This window comes from Aethalodelphis obliquidens, unplaced genomic scaffold, assembly GCF_003676395.1.
Source record: "Aethalodelphis obliquidens isolate GAN/ISIS:26980383/991018 unplaced genomic scaffold, ASM367639v1 scaffold33, whole genome shotgun sequence".
Taxonomy (NCBI): domain Eukaryota; kingdom Metazoa; phylum Chordata; class Mammalia; order Artiodactyla; family Delphinidae; genus Aethalodelphis; species Aethalodelphis obliquidens.
In genome coordinates, this window is record NW_020837977.1 from 6,042,414 (window position 1) to 6,064,430 (window position 22,017).

A 22,017-nucleotide genomic window follows, 5' to 3' on the forward strand; every position below is an offset into this window, starting at 1 on the left:
ATATATGTTCCCCACAGTGCTAAATATTTGTCAAATGAATGATAACGTGAAAAATTGCTTAGTATATTATAAAGCTTGAGGGTAGTATTCGAGTAGTTTTAAGTGTTTACTGTTTATAAAGTTGACGAGACACGTTAGTGAGGAAGTAGTTCATGTGCTTTTAAATCCACAGGTCTGCTTGGTCCAGCTAAGAGGGAAGCCTGGTTGCAGCTGAGGGCCGAGATTGAAGCCCTGACAGACTCCTGGTTGACACTGGCCCTGAAAGCTCTCACACTCATTCACTCCCGGTAAGTTCTCCCCAGGTCACTTCATACAAAGGGCCTTTGCCTGAAAACGAGCTGTGCTTGTTCATTTTGGAGATTTAATTTTCAACTGTCTTTTTTTTTTCTTTGTATTCTCACAGGACGAACTGTGTTAATATTTTAGTAACAACTACTCAGCTTATCCCAGCATTGGCGAAAGTCCTGCTGTATGGATTAGGAATTGTATTTCCCATAGAAAATATTTACAGTGCAACTAAAATTGGTAAGCTGCTTTTTAATTAATTTATTTATTTAACAGTCAACCCTTTGCTTTCAGGCTAGTAAAAATGAAAGACAATAAACAGGACTACTTTTTTCAGAATGCTAAATATCAGAAAACTAGAAGAATGATTTAACCCATTTTATTGTCAAAATTGGCTTTAGATATCAAGAGAAATATAAAGCACAATCCATGTAGTTGAACTCAGAAAATTTTACTTTACTGGCGAACATTAAAACCTATGCGTTTTAGCTATAGGCAGCTTAGCATCATTTCTAGATTATTATCTTATTTTTATTCTCTTAGGCAACATCAATGAAAATATTTTATAAGCTTAAACAAGTAGTTGTATAGAAATATACAAAGTAGAAATTAAATAACTAATAGCAGCTTTAATTAAACAACTCTAATAATAAATTATTATTACTGGAACTATTTTTTTCACCTTATTTTACAACATTTCACCTTATTTTACAACATATTTTTTTCACCTTATTTTACAACTATTTTTTTCACCATATTTTACAACATTTTACAATGGTTGAGTTCCCATTTTTGTTATGGGGATCAAAAAAATTAAATTCTTGCAAGAAGGAAATGTAGTTGGGAAAGAAGACTAATGGGAAATTTAGTTAAGATATAAACCAGGACAAAACAGAAGTGGGGATAAAAAGAAGACATGGCTCTTTCCTTAGGGAGTTCATTATCTCTAGCAGGGGAAGCAGACATCAAAATAACTATAATATGACAAAGTAGTATGTAAATAAGCATTTATCAAGTATCTACTAGATGCTCAGAATTGTACTAAACATTTTACATATTAAAGTCAGTCTTTGAAGCCTTTCCATTTCTCAGCTGAGAAAACTAAAGCTCAGAGACTTAATTGTTCAAGTTAACAGCTAGTAAAGTTAAGGTCAAAGTAGATCTCTCTGATTCCAAGGTCCAGCAGGCTCCCTTCCACAGCCTAAGGGGTCCTACCACTAAGTGCCCAAATGTGCACTTCAGTGGGAGAGCATTCACTGCCACCCAGGAGGCAGCAGAGGGCACGTGTCAGTTAAGAGTAAAGGGAAGATATGACATTTGAGCTGGGTAGAGAAGGGTAAATAAGAGTTTACTAGGCAGATGGCTAGTGAGAACAAAGTGACAGAGGAATTAAAATGTGTTCCCTGCTGAGGGACCTGTGAGTTACGGGGTGACTAATGTGCAATGCCCATGGGAAGCTGATGCTGGAAAGGTAGACTTGGGTCTTATAAGTGGCCTCGTATGTTGCCCTAATGAGATGAATGTTATGTGAGTCCTAGGAAAGGAGGATGAGTATCCTGGTAGGTGGAAAGAAGGTTGTTCCTGGCTAAAGAAAAAGGTGCAAAACAGAACCCCTATCTATTTGGCTTGCACTTCTCCTTCAAAGGACTTACTAAATTGTCACTAAAAAGTTGCTTGTTCAGTTATTTGTTCATAGTCTCCTTGATAACTGAGTCTGTCCATCTCACTCATCATGGTGGCTACAGGGCCCAGCACATGGTAGGTCCTCAATCAGTGTTGAATGAAATGGGTGAATAAATGGTTGTTTATTCAGAAGAAGGCTGACACAGAGGTTTCTTTTAGGCAACTGGGTCAGCAGTGACACTGTTAGCTGATGGGGAAATCAGGTTTGATGGCAAAGATAATAAGGGTTTGATCTTACCAATGTGAGTTTGAAAAACCTATGGGATATTCAGATAGCCCTGTCAAGTTGGAAATAGTTGGAGTTTGAGAATGACTGATGCCTCCTGAGAAGGGCCAAGGAGAGAATACTGGAAAATACTTATAAAACGAAAGGAGTACACCAAATAGAACTCCTAGTAGCCCAGTAGAACTTGAATTTTTATATGTTGTCATATAAAATAGCAATCAGTTTCCACGAACTCAGATCTTTATTCTATCTGTATCAGTAAAGAGGAATCATTGTGTTTTGTAAACGAGGATCCAAGGGAAAGGTTTATCAGCACATGAAAGAAAGAACATATTCCAAATGAGCATATAATACAGAAGGGATAGCACTTAACTTCCCAGAAGAAAAGAGCAATTAGCGTATTACACGTCATGCACATTGAACTTTAATCCCAAATAATTTGAAAATGCGAGGATAATAGGAAGTTGCAATAACAATCAAAGTATTTTTTAATGGGCATTTTGTTTGCCATATTGGACTTGTTTAATTGTTTTCAGTCTAGAATAAAAATTTGATTTAAAAACTGTACGGTGGTAGAAACGATCTCAAAACCATAGGTAGAATCACTTTTCCATGATATTTCTAATAAAAAAAAGTAGGGATTGAAACTCCTGTAAGTTGCTGCTAGTTTTGCCATCAAATGAGATCTAATTTGGGGATCAATGCAGAAAACCACCCAGGAATTTTCCTCGTAGGCCAGGGTTCCCCACCCCACACGCACGGCAGGAGCTGAGCGGCGGAAGGGGGAGCAAAGCATTGCTGGGGTTGCTGCCTGAACCATCCCCATCTCCCGGCCCCTGACCACCCCCCACCCCCACCCCCTCGGTCCATGGAAAAATGGTCTTCCATGAAACCAATCCCTGGTGCCAAAAAGGTTGGGGACTTACTTTTAAATAACATTGAGTTTACCTTCCTTTTTTCCATGAAAAGGAAACTTTACAAAGCCACATAAACATTTCCCTCTAAGCAAGCGGGGAAAGAAAGTTTCATGACATCTGACTGTTTGCTTACATATTTTTTGCAGTGAAAACCATCCTTTGTATCTGTTTCTCAAGGTGATTTAATATTTCGCAGGTTAGTGGGCAACTGAAGAAGCATTGAAATGACATCCTTTGAAGAAGGCTGGCCTTATTTCGTTCTGTCAGAGGCAAACGAGAGATTTTAGTGCAAAATACAAATATAAAGCAGACATTTGTTTAAGCAAACAAGCAATTTGTTCGTGTGTATATCTGATCCTTATTTGAAAGAGGTACAGGCCCCGTTCAGCCATTCACATTTGAAACCTATAAACTGTCCCATTGTCCATTAAAATGACCTTATTGGCAGCCCAGGACTTGGAACCCCAGTTCCTGCTCCAAGAAGCAACAATGGCCACATTAACTACAGGGACGTGCTTACAGTGTAGCTGCCACGGGCGCCTAAACTAAGTCTTGACATGGGAAAGATAATAGATAGGTACAGGTATCCTGTTACCTTTATCCCACTTTTCCTCTAGGAAAGCGCTTTACTGAGCATTAGGTGTCTGGGCCAGGTAAGCACGCTCTCTCTTGTAGGGCGCCAAATTACCTGACATTCATTTCAGAAACAGTTTTCCAAGAATATTTCAGGTCAACGCATTAGGCCTGGGTGGGGGGAGGGTGTCTTTCATTCAAAGAGCATCCCAACCTGAAAATGAAGGGATAAACTAAGTCCAGTGTTGGATTTCTCTTGCCGTAACAAAACCAATCCTTCGGTTTTGTTCATCCTTGTCAACAGTCTTTCGATCAGATACTGTATTCAGAGTTTGATAGATCATGAAACATTTTTTAAGTCAAGTTAAAATATTTTGCCAGAATGGCATGCTTTCATTTAGTCTCAGCTTGTAGGGGGAAAAGTACTATTTCCAAACAATACTTTTTCCACCAAATGCTCTACTGAGATCTAGATTCTACTTTTTAATAAATGAGTCTTGGGGGAGAAAAAGTACTAAAATTGTCCATTCCCAAGGGACAGGACACCACATGGGTCGTTCTTTTACAGTTTTTGCTGTATTGTGCTGTTCTACATACTCCCCAAATGGCATGTAAAAGCACTCTTTTCCTAGTTTGCACAAGTACGATAGACTTGGATCAGAAGCATGGAAAAAGCATTTTATATAAAAAGTTTAAGCCCTTAGAGTGCTGACTTACTCAAACTTTACATTTTTTCACAATGTACTTTTGTTCATTAGGAAAGGAAAGCTGTTTTGAGAGGATAATTCAGAGGTTTGGAAGAAAAGTGGTGTATGTTGTCATAGGAGACGGTGTGGAAGAGGAACAAGGGGCGAAAAAGGTGAGTGTTCCTCCTTGGTGCCTCTTGTGCCCTTTAATTTTTCTTACTCCTCAGAATCTTCAGAACTGGATCATTTAAACACATGCCATTTCTCTGAAACAGATCATGAATGTGTTCTGAACCGTAAGTGCTGACCAAGGGCAGAGTAGAATTAAGTCATTATTGAAGTGAGCTTTTTGAAGAGTGGTATTCACAAGCTCGGGGGTCATGGATGGCTGGTCTTCACAGAATGTAGACTTGGGGAACAGAAAAGGAGGCTTAGTTCTGCAGCCATCATCCGGAACAGAGACAGCACACATGCCTGCTCTTGCCGCTTTCTGCACCCATGGCAGACATCGCCAGGTGATTAGACGTCCGTTACCTGAGCCTGGATGCAGCCTAAGAACCTTCCAGACATCAGTTCAGAAAGATTCTAGGAGCTAATCAGAGCTGGCTTGCAAAACTATTTTCTGCCCTAGAGTACGGTGCCTTCTTTTGATCACGAGGTCAATGCTTGCCTCTTTTGGGATGCTCAAAAAGGAGGAAAGGAGCAGGTCCCTTGACTCCCCGTTTGCCCATGATATTTCTTTTTATTCTTCTGCATCCCTGCAAGTGTGATTCTGTCATTTCCCGTAGCAAAAGCTTTCTCATGAATGTCCTTCATTGTATTTTAAAGAGGGGGAAGGAGCCACATTCCTTAGCCTGGCACTCAGGGTCTTCACAATCTAGAAACAACGTAGGCACGTTGGTCTGCTTACCCTCCTTTGGCCACGCCCAGCACCTCCTTCCTGCTGCTGTTGTGCCTGGAATGCTCCTCTTCCCAGTGCCCTACTGTCATTGTCTTACTCATTTTTCAAAATCCACTTTACATACCACCTTTTCTATTTCCTTTGCTTATACGAACTCAGTTATAGTAGCACCACTTATACTTTAATTGCAGAAGCTCTGGTAAATAACTTGGATTCTTGAGCCAGATACCCTGGGTTTGAATGACAGCTCTACCATTTTACCAGTTCTGTGACTTCGAAAAAGTTACTTTACCATTCTCTTTCCGTAACTGTACATGGAGATTATAGCAGCACCTAGCTCATTGGCTATCTTAAGGATTAGATTTAGTTCAGGTATAAAACAGAGCAACAAATGGCAGCTCTTACCATTAATTATTTGCGCATGTGCCTGTTTCAGCAGTGAAGTGTGAGCTCCTGAGATGTAGGGATCTTGTTTTGCTTGATTGCTGTTTGAGACTCTGTCTTCATTTTTTTTTTTACAGTTCCCTTAATCTTGGCACAGTCATGCACTAATATTTCTTAAATTGAAGAGCATTAATTATTTTATGAGATTAACCAATAGAATAATTTTTTTCTTCTCTTCCCCATATACTCACTCATAGAAGTCACTTTTCCATAAAGGAGGCAAGCTCTTCTGGAATATTCCAGTATACTCCAGAAATGGCACCAGCCCATAGATGCAGCATTAAGCATGGCACGTGGCCAGCCTCCTTATAGAGTCCAAGAATACTTAATTCACCCTCAGTGCCTCTGAATTCCAGTAAAAGCATAGAAGCTGACCCTAATGCTATAAATAATAGATTTCACTTACACCCATAGATACACAATGTGCCCATGATTACAGTCCCCCCACGTGTGTTCGGTGCTGGTAGAAACCCACACACACTTTTTTAAAGCTTGATTCTAAGCGGTATTTGCTATCTAAGCACTAATTCTGCGTTCCAGCTTCACCAGTGGCCAACCACCATTGTCATTAGGTACATCTGTTAGCCCTTTGGGCTGTCTTCATAAAAAGAAATCTGTCCCAGACTAAACAGAGTACCCAAAACTCAACCCTGGAGAGTTAAAGAGAATATTTGGTGGACATCCAGACTCAAATCTTTTTCCTGAGAAAGCCTCTGGAATCCCCTGCCATTTCTAGACAGGACCTCCTAGTGGCTATGGGAACATGGAATAGATTTGCACCTCTCAGCATCACAGAATTGAAGAGCAGCATTTCATGCCAGTATGGCCCAGGGCCAAGGTGTGTGAATCTGCCTTCCAAGCTGGTCCTTCTCCACCTAGTACTCACCAAAATATTTTAATTTCAAGAGGAGGTTGCCAAAATGTGGCTTTCTAGCTTGTGGTAGACAGAAGAATGTTTATGAAAGTGATGACCTAAAATTCAAAGAACACAAGTATGTTTCTTAGATATTTGTGTGGGTGAACACAAGATGGGAAAAGTAAAGGAATTCGTGATTTGATGTTAGAATTGAAAGTAGTAACAGTACTGAGTATTTGCTCTCTTTGAAGAACAGTTAAAATTGTTTCCACTGTTTGTCTTTGGACATGTTATTCTTTCTATTCAGGACGAACACACACACCTATACCAAAAAGAATTAGGCAGCTGCCTACGACGAACATCCTCTTTAAATTTTTTGACTGTAAATGAATGCTTGTAGCTTCAACTTTCTGTTCTGATTTCTTGGGATAAGTGTATGTAATCAGTCCAGTACTCTCTGTTACAAAGGAACTCTTTGCACGTTGAGAGCTACCAGCATGGGAACTCTAATGAAACTGTAACCAGGAGTTGTAAGAACTTTATGTGTGTTTGTTAAGTGTACAGATTTTTCAGAAATAGTCAGATTCCTAATAATTGTGCCTATGATTCAGATGTCATAAATCTATCATCCTGAGGGACAAATTGACCATTCCTTTCTTATAGTCTGTCTAGCCTTTCTAGGTTAACTAGTATTTAAACAGCAGTACTTAGTGCATGAGTTAAAAGACAAGGATCTAATAGTTCACAGTAAATAATGAGTATATTTAATGTGTGGGGTTCTGCATAGAAATAGAGAATATTTAATATTTAATTTAAGGGAAATATTTAATTTAAGGGAAGACTACAATTTAGCAAACTCTATATGAAAATTCAAGCTAAAGAAATAAAGAGATGGTTATCCTTACTATCAGTTATAAAGCCCTTATTATGTCCCAGAACCTCTTTTAGGCACTTCCTATCCATTATCTCATTAAATCCTCACAACAATTCTAGGAGGCAGGAGCCCTCAGGCCTCTTTTATAGATGAGGAAACGGAGGCACAGGAAGGTAAATAACTTTGGCCAAGCTCACACAGCTAGAAAGTCACCAAACTAGGATTTGAAGCCAATTATATCTGTGAGATTCAGCACAAAATTCCTTCAAATTACAGACTTTACTTACATATCTTAAATATGATTTGATTTACAAAAAAAACATTTTAATGCTTTTTTTAAATTGTTGGAATATAGTGTGCACCGTTTCTTTCCTTTTGGGAGGTAGATAGAACTATGTTGTGTTCTCTTTCTCCCAATTTTACACTCATGATTAAAATTTAACAAATAAATCATTAATTCTAGTTTATAATTTGGTTCACAAGCATTTCAGATTAAATAAAACTAACAGTGAACCAGTGAAGTTCTGCAAGTTTGGGCAGTAACATGTTTTGCAAAATCAAAACATTTTGCATTTCTTCTAAATCAATTTTAACCATTTAGCTGCCTCTCTTCATTTCCTATGTCCTTTTAAAAATCTAATACAACACTCTCCTCTCTTCCCTGTAGAGATGTCTTTCATCTCCCTAAATAATGTTCTTTTGCTAGAGGTAGTTATTTTTTTAAGCCCAGAAATGAAAACTAGTAAGTATTCTGCCAGTTACCTGTTTTGTTATGGTCAATTGAAGTCTGCTCTGTCACCTTTGTTCTCTTTAGCAATACAGTCCCAGGAGTTCCATCAGTAATTTTATCTAATTCTATAATCCATATCATTAAAAAAAAAAAAACCCTTCAAAGAGAAAAGGTTAGAAATACCTTTGTTTTTTTAAAAAACAATGTTATTCTAAAAAGATCTCTTTTTTCAAAATTTTTATGGGAGTATAGTTGATTTACAATGTTCTATTAGTTTCAGGTGTACAGAAAGTGAGTCTGTTATACATATACATATATCAACTCTTTTTTAGACTCTTTTCTCATATAGGCCATTACATAATATCGAGTGAAGTTCCCTGTGCCATATACAGTAGGTCCTTACTTAGTTATTATCTATCTTATATATAGTACTGTGTTTATGTCAATCCCAATCTTCCAATTTATCCCTCCCCCACCACTTACCCCCTGATAACCATAACTTTGTTTTCTATTTCTGTTTTGTAGATAAGTTCATTTGTACCCTTTTTCTAGAATCAACATATAAGCGATATATGATACTTGTCTTTCTCTGTTTGACTTACTTCACTCAGTGTGACAATCTCTAGGTCCATCCATTGTTGCTGCAAATGGCATTATTTTGTTCTTTTTTATGGCTGATATTCCATTGTATGTACCACATTTTTTTCTGTTCCTCCATTAATGGACATTTAGGTTGCTTCCATGTCCTGCCTATTGTAAATAGTGCTGCTGTGAACGTTGGGGTGCATGTATATTTTTCAAATTATAGTTTTCTCTGGATATATTCCCAGAACTGGGATTGCTGGATCATATGGTAGTTCTATTTTTAGTTTTTTAAGGAACCTCCATATTGTTCTCCATAGTGGCTGCACCAGTATACATTCCCACCAACAGTGCAAGAAGGTTCCCTTTTATCCACACCCTCTCCAGCATTTATTGTTTATAGATTTTTTTGATAGTGGCCATTCCCACAGGTGTGAGGTGATACCTCATTGTAGTTTTGATTTGCATTTCTGTAATAATTAGTGATGTTGAGCATCTTTTTATGTTAGTTGGCCATTTGTATGTCATCTTTGGAGAAATGTCTATTTAAGTCTTCTGCCCATTTTTTAATTGGGTTGTTTTTTTGATATTGAGCTGCATGAGCTATTTGTATATTTTAGAGATTAATGCCCTGTCCGTTGCTTTGTTTGCAAATATTTTCTCCCATTCTGAGGGTTGTGTTTTCGTCTTGTTTATGGTTTCCTTTGCTGTGCAAAAGCTTCTAAGTTTAATTAGGTCCCATTTGTTTATTTTTATTTCCATTTCTCTAGGAGGTGGGTCGGAGAAGATCTTGCTGCTATTTATGTCCAGGAGTGTTCTGCCTACGTTTTCCTCTAAGAGTTTTATAGTGTCCAGTCTTATATTTAGGTCTTTAATCCATTCTGAGTTTATTTTTGTGTATGGTGTTAGGGATTGTTCTAACTTCATTCTTTTACATGGAGCTGTCCAGTTTTCCCAGCACCACTTATTGAAGAGACTGTCTGCTCCATTGTATATTCTTGCCTCCTTTGTCATAGATTAGGGGACCATAGGTGTGTGGGTTTATCTCTGGGCTTTCTATCTTGTTCCATTGATCTATGTTTCTGTTTTTGTGCCAGTACCATTCTGTCTTGATTACTATAGCTTTGTAGTATAGTCTGAGGTCAGGGAGCCTGATTCCTCCAGCTCCGTTTTTCATTCTCAACATTGCTTTGGCTATTCGGGGTCTTTTGTGTTTCCATAGAAATTGTAAAAATTGTTGTTCTATTTCTGTGAAAAATACCATTGGTAATTTGATAGGGATTGCACTGAATCTGTAGATTGCTTTGGGCAGTATAGTCATTTTCACAATGTTGATTTTTCCAATCCAAGAACATGGTATATCTCTCCATCTGTTGGTGTCATCTTTGATTGCTTTCATCAGTATCTTACAGTTTTCTGAGTACAGGTCTTTTGCCTCCTTATGTAGGTTTATTCCTATGTATTTTATTCTTTTTGATGTGATGGTAAATGGGATTGTTGCCTTGATTTCTCTTTCTGACCTTTCATTGTTAGCGTATAGGAATGCAAGAGATTTCTGTGTATTAATTTTGTATCCTGCAACTTTACCAAATTCATTGATGAGCTCTAGTAGTTTTCTGGTAGCATCTTTAGGGTTTTCTATGTATAGTATCATGTCATCTGCAAACAGTGACAGTTTTACTTCTTCTTTTCCAATTTGGATTCCTTTTATTTCTTTTTCTTCTGTGATTGCTGTGGCTAGGACTTCCAAGACTGTGTTGAATAATAGTGGTGAGACTAGACATCCTTGTCTTGTTCCTGATCTTAGAGGAAATGCTTTCCCTTTTTCACCCTAGAAGAAATGGACAAATTCTAAAAAGGTCTCTTGTAAGAGTTTTCTCTGAGCACCTCTTTGTTCCTAGAAAGACCATTCAGAGAAGCCATCTCACTACTGGTGGATATCTTTCTTTGACTTTGTTGTCAAAATCTGCCATGCTTATTTTTTTACCATAAAATTTTTTGTTTCCCTAATACAACATTCCTCAAGTGAAAATAATTAGGCCTATGTATGATTTTTAAAAAAATCAAAATGTAAATAATAGTCTTCTGCACACTGACAGCAGTTTTGGTTTCTAGGGTAAAAACAGCCTTGTTTTATAACTCTGACTTTATTTACTTTTTAGAGAATTACTTAAAATGAATCTCTTGTGAATAACATGGAGGGAAGGGGGGATGGCAAGCACCATTATTCTGCATAATGACAAACGCTTCATCAAAAAGTGTCCATTTTCAATGTGCATTCCAAAACTTGCTGAAAACCAAGATGAAGCTGAGAATCTGCTTAATAATGCTTGATTGTGAGTTTATTTAGGAGAAAAATAAGAACTTCTTTTTCTAAAAGAACATTTTTAATGCAAGTTTTTGCTTTTAGTTTTATTTCAGTGAGACATAGGGATTACTGAGTACAGAATTTTATTACTCTAAAGCCATTATATTCATTTAACTTAATGAGCACATACTGTATGCCAGGTCTTAAATTGGATTTCATCTTTATTCTTAAAGAGCTCACTCCTATCCAGAGGGGACACAGATATACAAATAGTCAAAGAGCAAAGCTGTGCAGTAAGCTTCATGAGTTCTCAGAATATCTCTTTATTTACAATTTGAGAAGTATTTGTACCTCCATATGCAAATTTTCTAGAGATAATATATGCATAGGAAAGCACAGATCTGTTCTTTATTTTTTATACAAATGGTAACTATACACTTTTTTTTCCGTGCCTGCTTTTTTCACTTAATATATATCCTGGTAGTTATTCCATATCAGTACATGGAGCTCTGCATCTCTAAGTTTTATAAATGGCCGCATCACAATTCCATTACCTTGATATGTTGTAGTTTAACGAGTCCCCTGGGGCTTAACATTTCAGTGGTTGCCAGTGTTTATTATTATAAACAGTTCTGCAGTGAGTGGTCTTTACGTGGTTCATGCGTGGGCAAGTATATCTGTGGGATAAATTCCTAGAAGTGCAATACCTGGGGCAAAGGTTGTGTGCTTTTATGGTTTTGAAACATTTTCTTAATACATGTTTAATAATTCAGCAATATTCAAATTACATGTGTCCACACACCCAGCTTTTTATATTACTGATCTTATGTATACCCAGAAGGGATAAGTGCAAAATACCAGACAAGGAGGAAAGTTGGCAGAAGGGGATTTGGAAAGCTGCACATGTGGGCAAGAGGAACAAAGGATGTGTCCTTATTTTATCATTAGGGAATATTTTGGTTCTAATGATCCCAAAACGTGTGCTACTTCCCAAGATTTAGGTCTTGGTGCCCACTTCTCTCAATATATGCTAATCTTGATAAACTAATCGTATACACATCAGTTTAGGCTATCACTGTTGTTAAGATTTGTGGTTTAGCTGTGTTTTAGTCCCCTGGCTCTAGTTACCTGATGGACTCTCCATGTAGGTATCCCATTTCATCCACCTGCATATCAGCAGATGAATTCTACTGTCCCAAACCAGTTCGCCCACTCAGATTTGCTTTGGTGTTCTCTACCTCCAACCCATCCCCCATTAGCAAGAACTCTGTCTTTACAGTGTGTCTCCCATCCGTTGCACCCACTCCATTTCCACTGTTCCTTTGCCTAGTTTCTCTGCTACCAGCCAGCCACACCTCCAATCCATCCTTCCTTTAGTGCCTCATTAAATTGCATAACATACTTCTACCTGGAAAAAAATATCTCCTTTCTTATTAGTGTTTGTTATGAACACGCCATTCCAGCCCCATCTCCTCCACACTAAGTACTCTGTGCATCCCACCTTTGTCACATACCATCTCCTGACTGGGAGTCCCATCCCTCTCCATCTACCTAACCAAATTTGCCCATTTCTCAAATTCAATACAGGCCCAATTTACCCTCTCCAGCTTACAGCTGAGTTCTCTCTGAATTTATCATTTTGATTCTTTGTTTTCTTGAGATATAATTGGCATTCAGCACTGTATAAGTTTAAGGTGTACAGCCTAATGACTTGACTTACATATACTGTGAAACATATACTGTGAAATAATTACCACAATAAGTTTTGTTGACATCCATCATCTCCTATAGATACAAAAAAAATTTTTTTCTTGTGATGAGAACTCTTAGGATCTACTCCTCTTAGCTTTCACATATATCATACAGCAGTGTTAACTATAGTCATCATGTTGTATGTTACAGCCCCAGTACTTTTTTATCTTATAACTGGAAATGTGTATCTTTTGGCCACCTTCATCCAATTTCCCCTCCCCCACCCTTTGCCTCTGGTAACCACAAATCTAATCTCCTTTTCCATGACTTCCGTTTTTTTTTTGGTTTTTTTAGCTTCCACACATAAGTGAGATCATACAATATTTGTCTTTGTGTGACTTATCTCACTTAGCATAATGCCCTCAGTGTCCGTCCATGTTGTCCCAAATGGCAGGATTTCCTTCTTTTTTATGGCTGAATAATATTCAATCATGTATATATCACAATGCCTTTATCCATTCATCTGTCAGTGGACACCTTGGTTGCTTCCATGTCTTGGCTATTGTAAATAGTGCTGCCATGAACATGAGGGTGCAGATATCTCTTTAACATAGTGTTTTCATTTCCTTTGGGCATGTATATACCCAGAAGTGGGACTGTCTAATCATGGGGTAGTTCTGTTTTCAATTTTTTGAGGAACCACCATACACTTTTCCATAGTGGTTGTACCAATTTACATTCTGACCAACAGTGCGTAAGGGTTCCCTTTTCTCTACATCCTCATCAGCATTTGTTACCTCTTAACTTTTTGATGAAGGCCATTCTAACAGGCGTGAGCTGGTATCTCATTGTGGTTTTGATTTGCATTTCCCTGAGAAGTGATGGTGAGCACCTCTTCATGTACCTGTTGGCCATTTGTATATCTTCTTTACAAAAACGTCTATTCAGGTCCTCTGCCCAATTTTTAAATTGGATTATTTTTGTTTTGCTATTGAGTTGTATGATATTAACCCCTCATCAGATATATGGCTTACAAACATTTTTTTCTCACTCCGTAGGTTGTTTTTTTCATTTTGTCAGACGTTTCTTTTGCTGTGCAAAGCTTCTTAGTTTGATAGAGGCCACATGTTTATTTTTTATTTTGTTGCTTTTGCTTTAGGTGTCACATCCAAAAAATAATTGCCAAGGCTGATGTCAAGGAGCCAAACATTTTTTTCAGTGTTTTCATATAGGAGTTTTATGGTTTCTGGTCTTACATTTAAGTCTTTAGTCCTTTTCAAGTTAATCGGTGCATTCTTATACATGTGAATAGCCAGTATTCCCAGCAACATTTATTGAAGAGACTGTCTTTTCTCCAGTGAGTATTCTTGGCTCCCTTGTAAAATATTAGTTTAGCATATATACATGGGTTTATTTCTGGGCTCTTGATTCTGTTCCATTTTCCATGTGTCTGTTTTCGTGCCCGTACCATACTGTTTTGATTACCATACATTTATAATATAGCTTGAAAAGTGTGTTGCCTCCCACTTTGTTCTTTCTCAGGATTGCTTTGGCAATTTGGGGTCTTTTAGTTCTGTATACATTTTAGGATTGTTTTTTCTACTTCTGTAAAAGAACACCATTGGAATTTCGATAGAGATCACATTGAATCTGTAGATGGCATTTTAACAGTATTAATTCTTCTAATCCATGAACATGAGATCCTTTTCCATTTATTATTTGTGTCTTCTTCAATTTCTTTCATCCATGTCTTACAATTTTCAGTGTAGAAATCCTTCAGTTTTTAAGTATTTTATTGTTTTTGATGCTTTATTGTAAATGGAATCACTTTCTTTATTATCAGATCATTTGTTTTTAGTGTATAAAAATGCTGATTTTTGTATCCTGAAACTTTACTGAATTCATTGATTAGATCTAACAGTTTTTCTCTTGGAGTCTTTAGGATTTTCTATATATAAAATCATGTCATCTGCAAATAGTTTTACTTCTCCCTTTCCAATTCTGATGCTTTTATTTATTTTTCTTACCTCATTTCTCTGGCAAGGTCAGTTTGATTCTTAGTCCCACACTGCCTTACATTGTAATGAAATAGTTTCAGCAGATATGTCTTGCCTGCTGGTTCTTGGCAGTAGGATCATATGTATGTATATTAGTTTACAAATCTGCTGTAGCTACAGAGCTGTACAAGTAATAGAATATTTTAATGAAAAAGTTTATAGACTTTATTAAACCGAGAAGCAACCCTGAGTCATTTCCCCTAAACCCTTATTTTGCAAATAAACAAACTGGGGCTCCAGGGAGATTAGTAACATGACTTTGAATCATGACAAAAGTCAGAGTTGAGAGTATAACCCAGGTCTCCTCATTCTAGAACCTGCTTTTCTTTTCCTCTTTTGCCACCATATCTCTCTGTCTTCATCTAAGAAATATTTGTTCCACGCTAAACATTGATTCAGGAAAAAAAATTGTTTACTTTGCACCCAGTTGCCCTGGGAAGCTCTTGTCGATCCATAAAAGCTTCACAGCAGTATGTGCTTAGTTAGGGAAAATGTTATTTTGCAATATTAGTTCTAATTACTTGTTAACACATTTGACTCCCCTGTTCTCTCCACTAGACTCAGTCTTCTTAGAATTAGTCACTATTAAATGTTAATCATAACTATCATTCTTATTAATAAACTCTTTAACAGGGCTAACCAGGTCCTGCCCCACTTGGCTCCTACAGCCGGTAATGTCACAGCCATGTCTTTCTCTCACACAGCCAGTATCCTAACAATGAACTTCTCCTTTGTCCTCTGCCCCAGCCCCCTTCACACGCACAGAGACATTACAGTGCTCTTCTGAATGATCAGCCTTTCATAACTAGCTCAACTATGACCTCCTCTTACCAGTGTCTCTCCCAGTTCCCCAGGCAAAGGGAATTACCCCCGCCTATTCCTTTTAGGTGAACATTCATGATTGTTCATTTCTTTTTTTTTTTTACATCTTTATTAGAGTATAATTGCTTTACAATGGTGTGTTAGTTTCTGCTTTATAACAAAGTGAATCAGTTATGTTGTTCATTTCTGCTACTCACCCACAGACTGTGAGAGGGTGGGCTGGGGATGTCTTCTACACCATGCCTGTGAATGTGAAAAATCACTAATGAATGAATGCAAAATAGTACAGTCTACTTTTATGATCTAAAATTGCCAAGTGGAACATCATAAATTTTTAAAAAGAAATCTCTAGTACTTGGTTCTGGACAGTTATTGAAGGATAACAAAAATAGAGATACTCCAAAATAGTATAGAATCCAGAAAGGTCTACATATGATATTGGACTGTGGTATATGTTTTTAGCAGATTATTGTTAATAAGTAACAATAGTTTGCATCCCCAGAATAACAGCTATGTGATCTGCACCAAAACAGCTAGTAGCTCCTACTGTCACTTACAGATAGTCCCCCCAAAAAACTCCTCAGTTCTAAATTCTGTTTGCTTTCATGCCATCTTCTCCTAATAGTGTGAATTGTTTAAAAATTCCCTAGACCTATAATTGCAAATTATACTCAGGCCTTCACATTATTTTTTGCATAGAAAAACCCCAAAATGTTTTCTGTGGGCTTAATAGAATTGTGTTCTCTGAAGTGTGATGATTATCTTTCTCTTACCAAGAAAAAGATTTTGCTGAAACATAAATACTTAGTATAGTGCTTTTTGAGCCGTAAAGTTTATAATCATGTTTTTATCCCTCATGGACGATGTAACCTCTTTTTTGTGTGTGTGTGTGTGCTGCTTTTCTTGTCTCTGGTTAATTCAGGTGTTTCACAAACATTCCCATCATTTAGATTTCTAGATGTTTTAAACTACCACCAAGAAAAACAAAAAACTACCTTAGATGTTCATTTAAAATTTCCCATATGGTAAACCTGTTTCAGGGTCAATGCAAAAAACGAAAAAAAAAGTTGCTTCTTACAGGAGTAAAATTAAGTTTTGCAAAATGTAAAATACTACCAACTAAGGAAAACCGCTTAAACTTGCAGCATGAAAAATGCAGTGGATCCAGATTTTGAAAGGCAAATGTTTGACAAGGTTTTGTTCATAGCTACTGGATTTTATTTGAAATCGGCATGCAAGTCGCAGTGTAGGTCTGCTTAAGAAATACCCAGCACCTTCTTAAAAGAAACAGACTCCTGAATTACATTTTAAAACGCAGTCCAGTATTCTTAGGGGAGGATTAAGTTTGAATTTGTGTTTTAAACAGATGTGATGTTGAGATCTTAACTGGCAGTTTTCACGGTACTGAATAAGGGGGTGTGGGCAGCATGGTGGAGTGCCAAAGCAGCCTTTTAGGGCCTGTGCTGGGAGTGTTCTCTGTCTTCACCACGTTGTCTGCCCCTTTGCAGCACGCCATGCCCTTCTGGAGGGTCTCCAGTCACTCGGACCTCATGGCCCTACATCATGCCTTGGAACTGGAGTACCTGTAACGGCCCCCTAGCACTTTGAAACCACACAACCGCCCTGTGACCAGGGACACATCCAGCAGGCTGAGTCCCGAGTCGGCGCCGGACTCCAAACTAGCGATTTCAACATTTTGATGCCCAGCTGCTGTGGGTCCTCGCCTCTGCCCTTGTGGTAAATGAAGGACCACATCCCTTTCTTCAGAACAGCTGTTGACTCTAGTACTGTGAATCCAATGCAAATAAGCCATGAGAATGTTCTAGCACAGTGTAACGTGTCTTGGCCACATTAACTACATGGTTCGAACCTGTGAAGAAAGGACCCGCAGACGCTTTACGTTTTCGCATCTTCAGTGTCACCTAAACAGCTTCTCCAATACAGCAAACCTGATTGCACAACAGAGACTGAAATGGGTTTCCTGATTACCAGTGGGGGGGATCTTCTTGTAAAGGTTTACTTTTTTGGTGTCTCATACCCAGGGTCATCTGTACATCTCTACTTATTTATGAACAGACTTCTTAAAAAAAAAAAAAACCAGCTTTATCGAGGTATAAGTCAGGAACCCTACAATTCATGCGAACAGACTTTTTTGACATCAAATAACTGAAGAGACGGTAGCATGATGAGAAGCGACTGAAGGCTTTGGCCTCACGACACAGCAAGTACTTTGAATTTTAGCACATTGCAAAGTAGTTTAAAATATGTCTAATTTAAACGTATAATATGTACATCACTGAGACAATCATGTACAGAAAGAATTTTGGGTGTAAATTTGTAATAATGGATGATTCTTTTACATATTGTTTAGGAAAATGATATTGAAAGGTAGCAATGCCTTGATAGTGAAGTATGAGGCAGGATATGCACAGACGTGCAGTGCCTTCTCGAAGTACTGGGTATAAATATGTAGATAATGGATTTTTTTTTTTTAAGATCATGTTGTCAAGACCAAAAGCATGGATGTCGAGTGTCAATAAGATTTTGTTTTCCAATTTTTTTTCCCCCATCAGTTCTTTTTTTATGCTGTTTGTTAGGAGGGCCTTGGTAAAAGAACACGGCAGTGTCTGTCTTAAATAATTTTGGGGAAAAAAGCCCTCTTAAAACCTCACTTTTTCATTTTCAACACTAATGTAGTATATGTAACTACTTGGAAAAAGATGATTCAAACGCTCCGTCCCACAGAAAGAATGTAGATGATGGATATATTTTATTAATGAAATGGTTCATGAATTGGACACTAGCAAAGTTTTCATGTGCTCAGATGATATTTTGTCGTTTAAGGAAGGACATTACCACATATCTGGAAATCAGCAAAACTTTGTATTACTTCCTACATTCATGTTCCTTCTGTTTTCCTCCACACTCACCTCCCACCCCAGCCTCCCAGGAAAGTTCATTGCCAGCAGGGGACACAGCCCGGTCATCATCACCAAGAAAATAATGCTACTCTTCACCCCCATTCTGTATTATATGACAAGCGTAAACCTGGGAAATAAAATTTGTCACCTTTGTAATACCCTAATAAAGTTTCTCCAAAAGTGAGCCATCAGTTTATCTAGACACTAGTTTCTCTCATCTAAAGCCTTCCATTGTCATGAAATTACTTTTCGGATGAATTTTCTTTCTTTAATAGTATATTGGGGGAAAAAAATAACACCAGCTTTGACCCAAAGTAGCTAAAGAGCTACTCTATCCTTTTCTGAAGTTTCATGTTGCTGCTAGAATTAGTCAGTTGTGAATTTCTCAAAATCGTTTAATCATTGAATTCAGTTTGTTTTTCCTCTTTTGCTTGAAGCAAACAGAAGTCGACAATTTTTCAGCCTTTCCATTTTACATTTTTGTACTCTGCAGACTGAAAAGACAAAGTTTATCTTACCCTTACTGTATAAAGGTGTGTTGTGTTGTGTCCACAACTGTGTACAGAATTTTTCTTCATTCAATTTGTGTTTAAATTAATAAAACTGATTTGTGAAGTACTGTAAGCTCCTTGACTTGTCGGTATTTTCTTCATCTCTTCGTTCTAAGAAATAGTAGGATCTTGGTTGCATTAGAAAGCTCAGTCCAACAAAAGGAAGTTGTACAGAGCAACTGTAGGAATGGCTTTATCAGTCCTTGAGAGGGCTAAGCTAGAAAAATTACAGCTGTTTCTTTGATCACTGTTAAGAACAGATGAATGGGAAAGCTCTTTACTTCCTCCGAAACTATATAAACTAGACCTCCGCTCAGACTTATATGCTATAGAACAGAATTCAGCATCAAATATGCTATAGAACAGAATTCAGCATCAAGTGTCTTGGATGCCAGAGCATAGATTTAACCACTTAAATACCCAAGGGACAGCAACAGAAATGAGCTTCATCTATAAAGAACGCCCACAACATACACCGCTAAGATTTGGCCAGATTAATCACTGACAAAGCTATAAAACAGCACAACTTGCTTCCTCCTGGGATTTCATCTTAGAAACACAACATTCATACATACAAACACGTGACCATCAGACATGCAGTGGTCTGACTCATTTATCAGGCCCAGGATGTTCGTTTTTTCACATGCACGCACTAATGAAGTGTGTGCGCATGCTCAGACACCCGAGAATGAAAAGCTTGGGGAATGTCTGTAAAGAGAGGCAGGGGTGGGGAGCAGAGGGACTTTTAGGTCTCAGGTGAAGAAAGTATGGAAAACAGGCAAAATGGAGAGCATACCCTCAAAAGATGGATTTTCTAAAGCGCCACTTCTAACGTGACCCCCCACTCTGGCCAAAATGCTTAAAGGGCTCCCCTTCAACCATAGATAAGAGCCCAAATTTCTCTACCTGCCATTCTAGAGTTTCCAAGTACAGCCTCTACTTTCTTCCCATGTTGTCTCTCGTTATTCTTAGGAACAAACCTTCAGTACCTATAGACTGGGCTCTTTAATGGGCCAAACAGCCCGTAAGCATCCCCGCCAAATGCTCAGAGCTCTCCCATTGCCATCAATGACTTCCTCCACCTTTAATCCACCCAAACCGTGTCCAGCTCCAGAGCCTTCACCTCGGTAGAACCTTCTTTCCCACCATGGCACACAGTGTTAGCACCTTCTCTTGAACTTCTCTCACCCAACGTCCATAGTCTTACTGGCCGTCCAGACTACTCCCGTAAATAAAGGCTCGCCAGGCCCCCACCACTGTCCGAGATGCTGAGGATAAGAGGTCTCTGCTCACGAGGATGGAGTTTACATCAGAGTAGGCGGGAACAGACAAATGAATTACTGAATGAATGAGTGAATAAGATACATTCAGTTGGAAACATTCTTTGTGGAAAATTAAAACAGGGAATATGGGTAGGTGACAGGGCTTCCCTGGAAAGGATGGACTGAGACATGTGAACTGAGACCGATTGCTAAGCAGGCAGCACGTGAAGATGAGGGGCAGAAGATATAGGCAAAGGGCCTCAGAGGAGAAGACTTCTATTTACTGTGTTTTAGGAGTAAAAATCACACTCATGGGTCCAAGAAGAGATGATCTGGGAAAGGAATGGAGACGGGGAAAGTCTTGGTGAAGGATTTGGACGCTATTCTAAATGGCCGCTGAGGGGTCTACACAGGGTTGTGACCCAATCTGACACACACTTTGGAATGACCACTCTGGCTGCTGGGTGGAGGATGGGCTAAAGAAGGGTGAGAGAAGAAGTGGGGCAACGAGTCATCAGGCCAGTAGGACAGTCCAGGAGAACAACAGCCAGATTCAGATGAGGGTGGGGAAAAGGACACCTGGATTTATTTTTAGTGACAGCAAGGACAGCACTTGGCTAATGGGTTGAATGGGGGGAGCAGTGAGACACAAGAGGAGTCTGGACACCCCCAGAGTGAGGGGTCTCCTCCACACTGTGAGATAGTACACCTAGTGGTTAAGAGCCTGGCCCCAGCAGGCAGACTGCCTGGGTTCGAATCCCAGCTTCCCATTTTAGTTAGCCAAGTTGTTTAACTTCCCTGTGCCTTAGTTTCCTCATCTGTAAAATGGGAATAACAATAATACCTACTTCAGACCGTTATTATGAGGACCAAGTAAGTTAACATGTGTAAAGTGTTTGGGACACTGCTTGGCATATTTTTTAATGTTGCCCATGACTATGCTGGCTAAGTATTCAGACTTTTTTTTTCTCCCCAACTAAAGAACCAGCTCTTTGACGGCACAGACCATTTACAAGGGGACTGCATTTTTCTGGCCTAGTCTAGGAAACAGGATGAAAAAGGCCATCTAGTTTCTGACCTCAAGCACTGGGATGGTGGCTATTAGAAAAGAATCACAATGATAAAGGAGGCTTCCGTGAGTGGTCCTGCTGGCGTGAGAGGTGGGGAGAGCAGGGCAGCCTGGGCAGGCAGGAAACGCCGCCCCGAAGCTGAGCCCTGCCGGCTAGAGTTGGCCTGAGCAGAGTGGGGAGAAGGGGAGCACAGGAGAGAGGCCGAGAGGGAAGATGAGAAGGGAAGAAAGGCCACAGGACTACAGGAGCGCAGGGAGTGTGGGTCAGAGTGGCCGGGAGAGGGAGGGGTGAGGGCGTGAACTGTCCTTCACTTCCAAGTAGAACTTCAGGCTTAGTGCTTTTATTACCCACGAGCATGGCTATTCCTCTTTCACAGGAGAAAGACAAGAGGATAGAAACAGGTTGCATTCAGCCTCCTGCATTATAGCACAAACAGCCTGGGACCCTTCACTGGGGCCACGATTCCACATTAAACTAGACTTAGATGTTAGCCCTAAGTAGTGCCTAGCGGAGCCCCTTTTATGATACCGATTACAAAACTCAGGTTAAATGCTCTGTGCGAGAGGTCACAGCCAAA

At 38.9% G+C, this 22,017-nt stretch overlaps 1 protein-coding gene across 1 annotated transcript in view; it reads left to right on the plus strand.

Annotated features, from left to right (window-relative positions):
- Positions 1-19,167, plus strand: part of EYA1 (EYA transcriptional coactivator and phosphatase 1) — a 160,678-nt gene extending 141,511 nt beyond the window's left edge. The window contains exons 15-18 of the mRNA XM_027127924.1: positions 173-287; positions 404-525; positions 4,443-4,543; positions 17,145-19,167. Coding sequence (XP_026983725.1) covers positions 173-287; positions 404-525; positions 4,443-4,543; positions 17,145-17,225 — 419 coding nt within the window. The 3' untranslated portion in view covers positions 17,226-19,167. The remainder of the gene's footprint in view (positions 1-172; positions 288-403; positions 526-4,442; positions 4,544-17,144) is intronic.
- Positions 19,168-22,017: the final 2,850 nt, after the last annotated feature.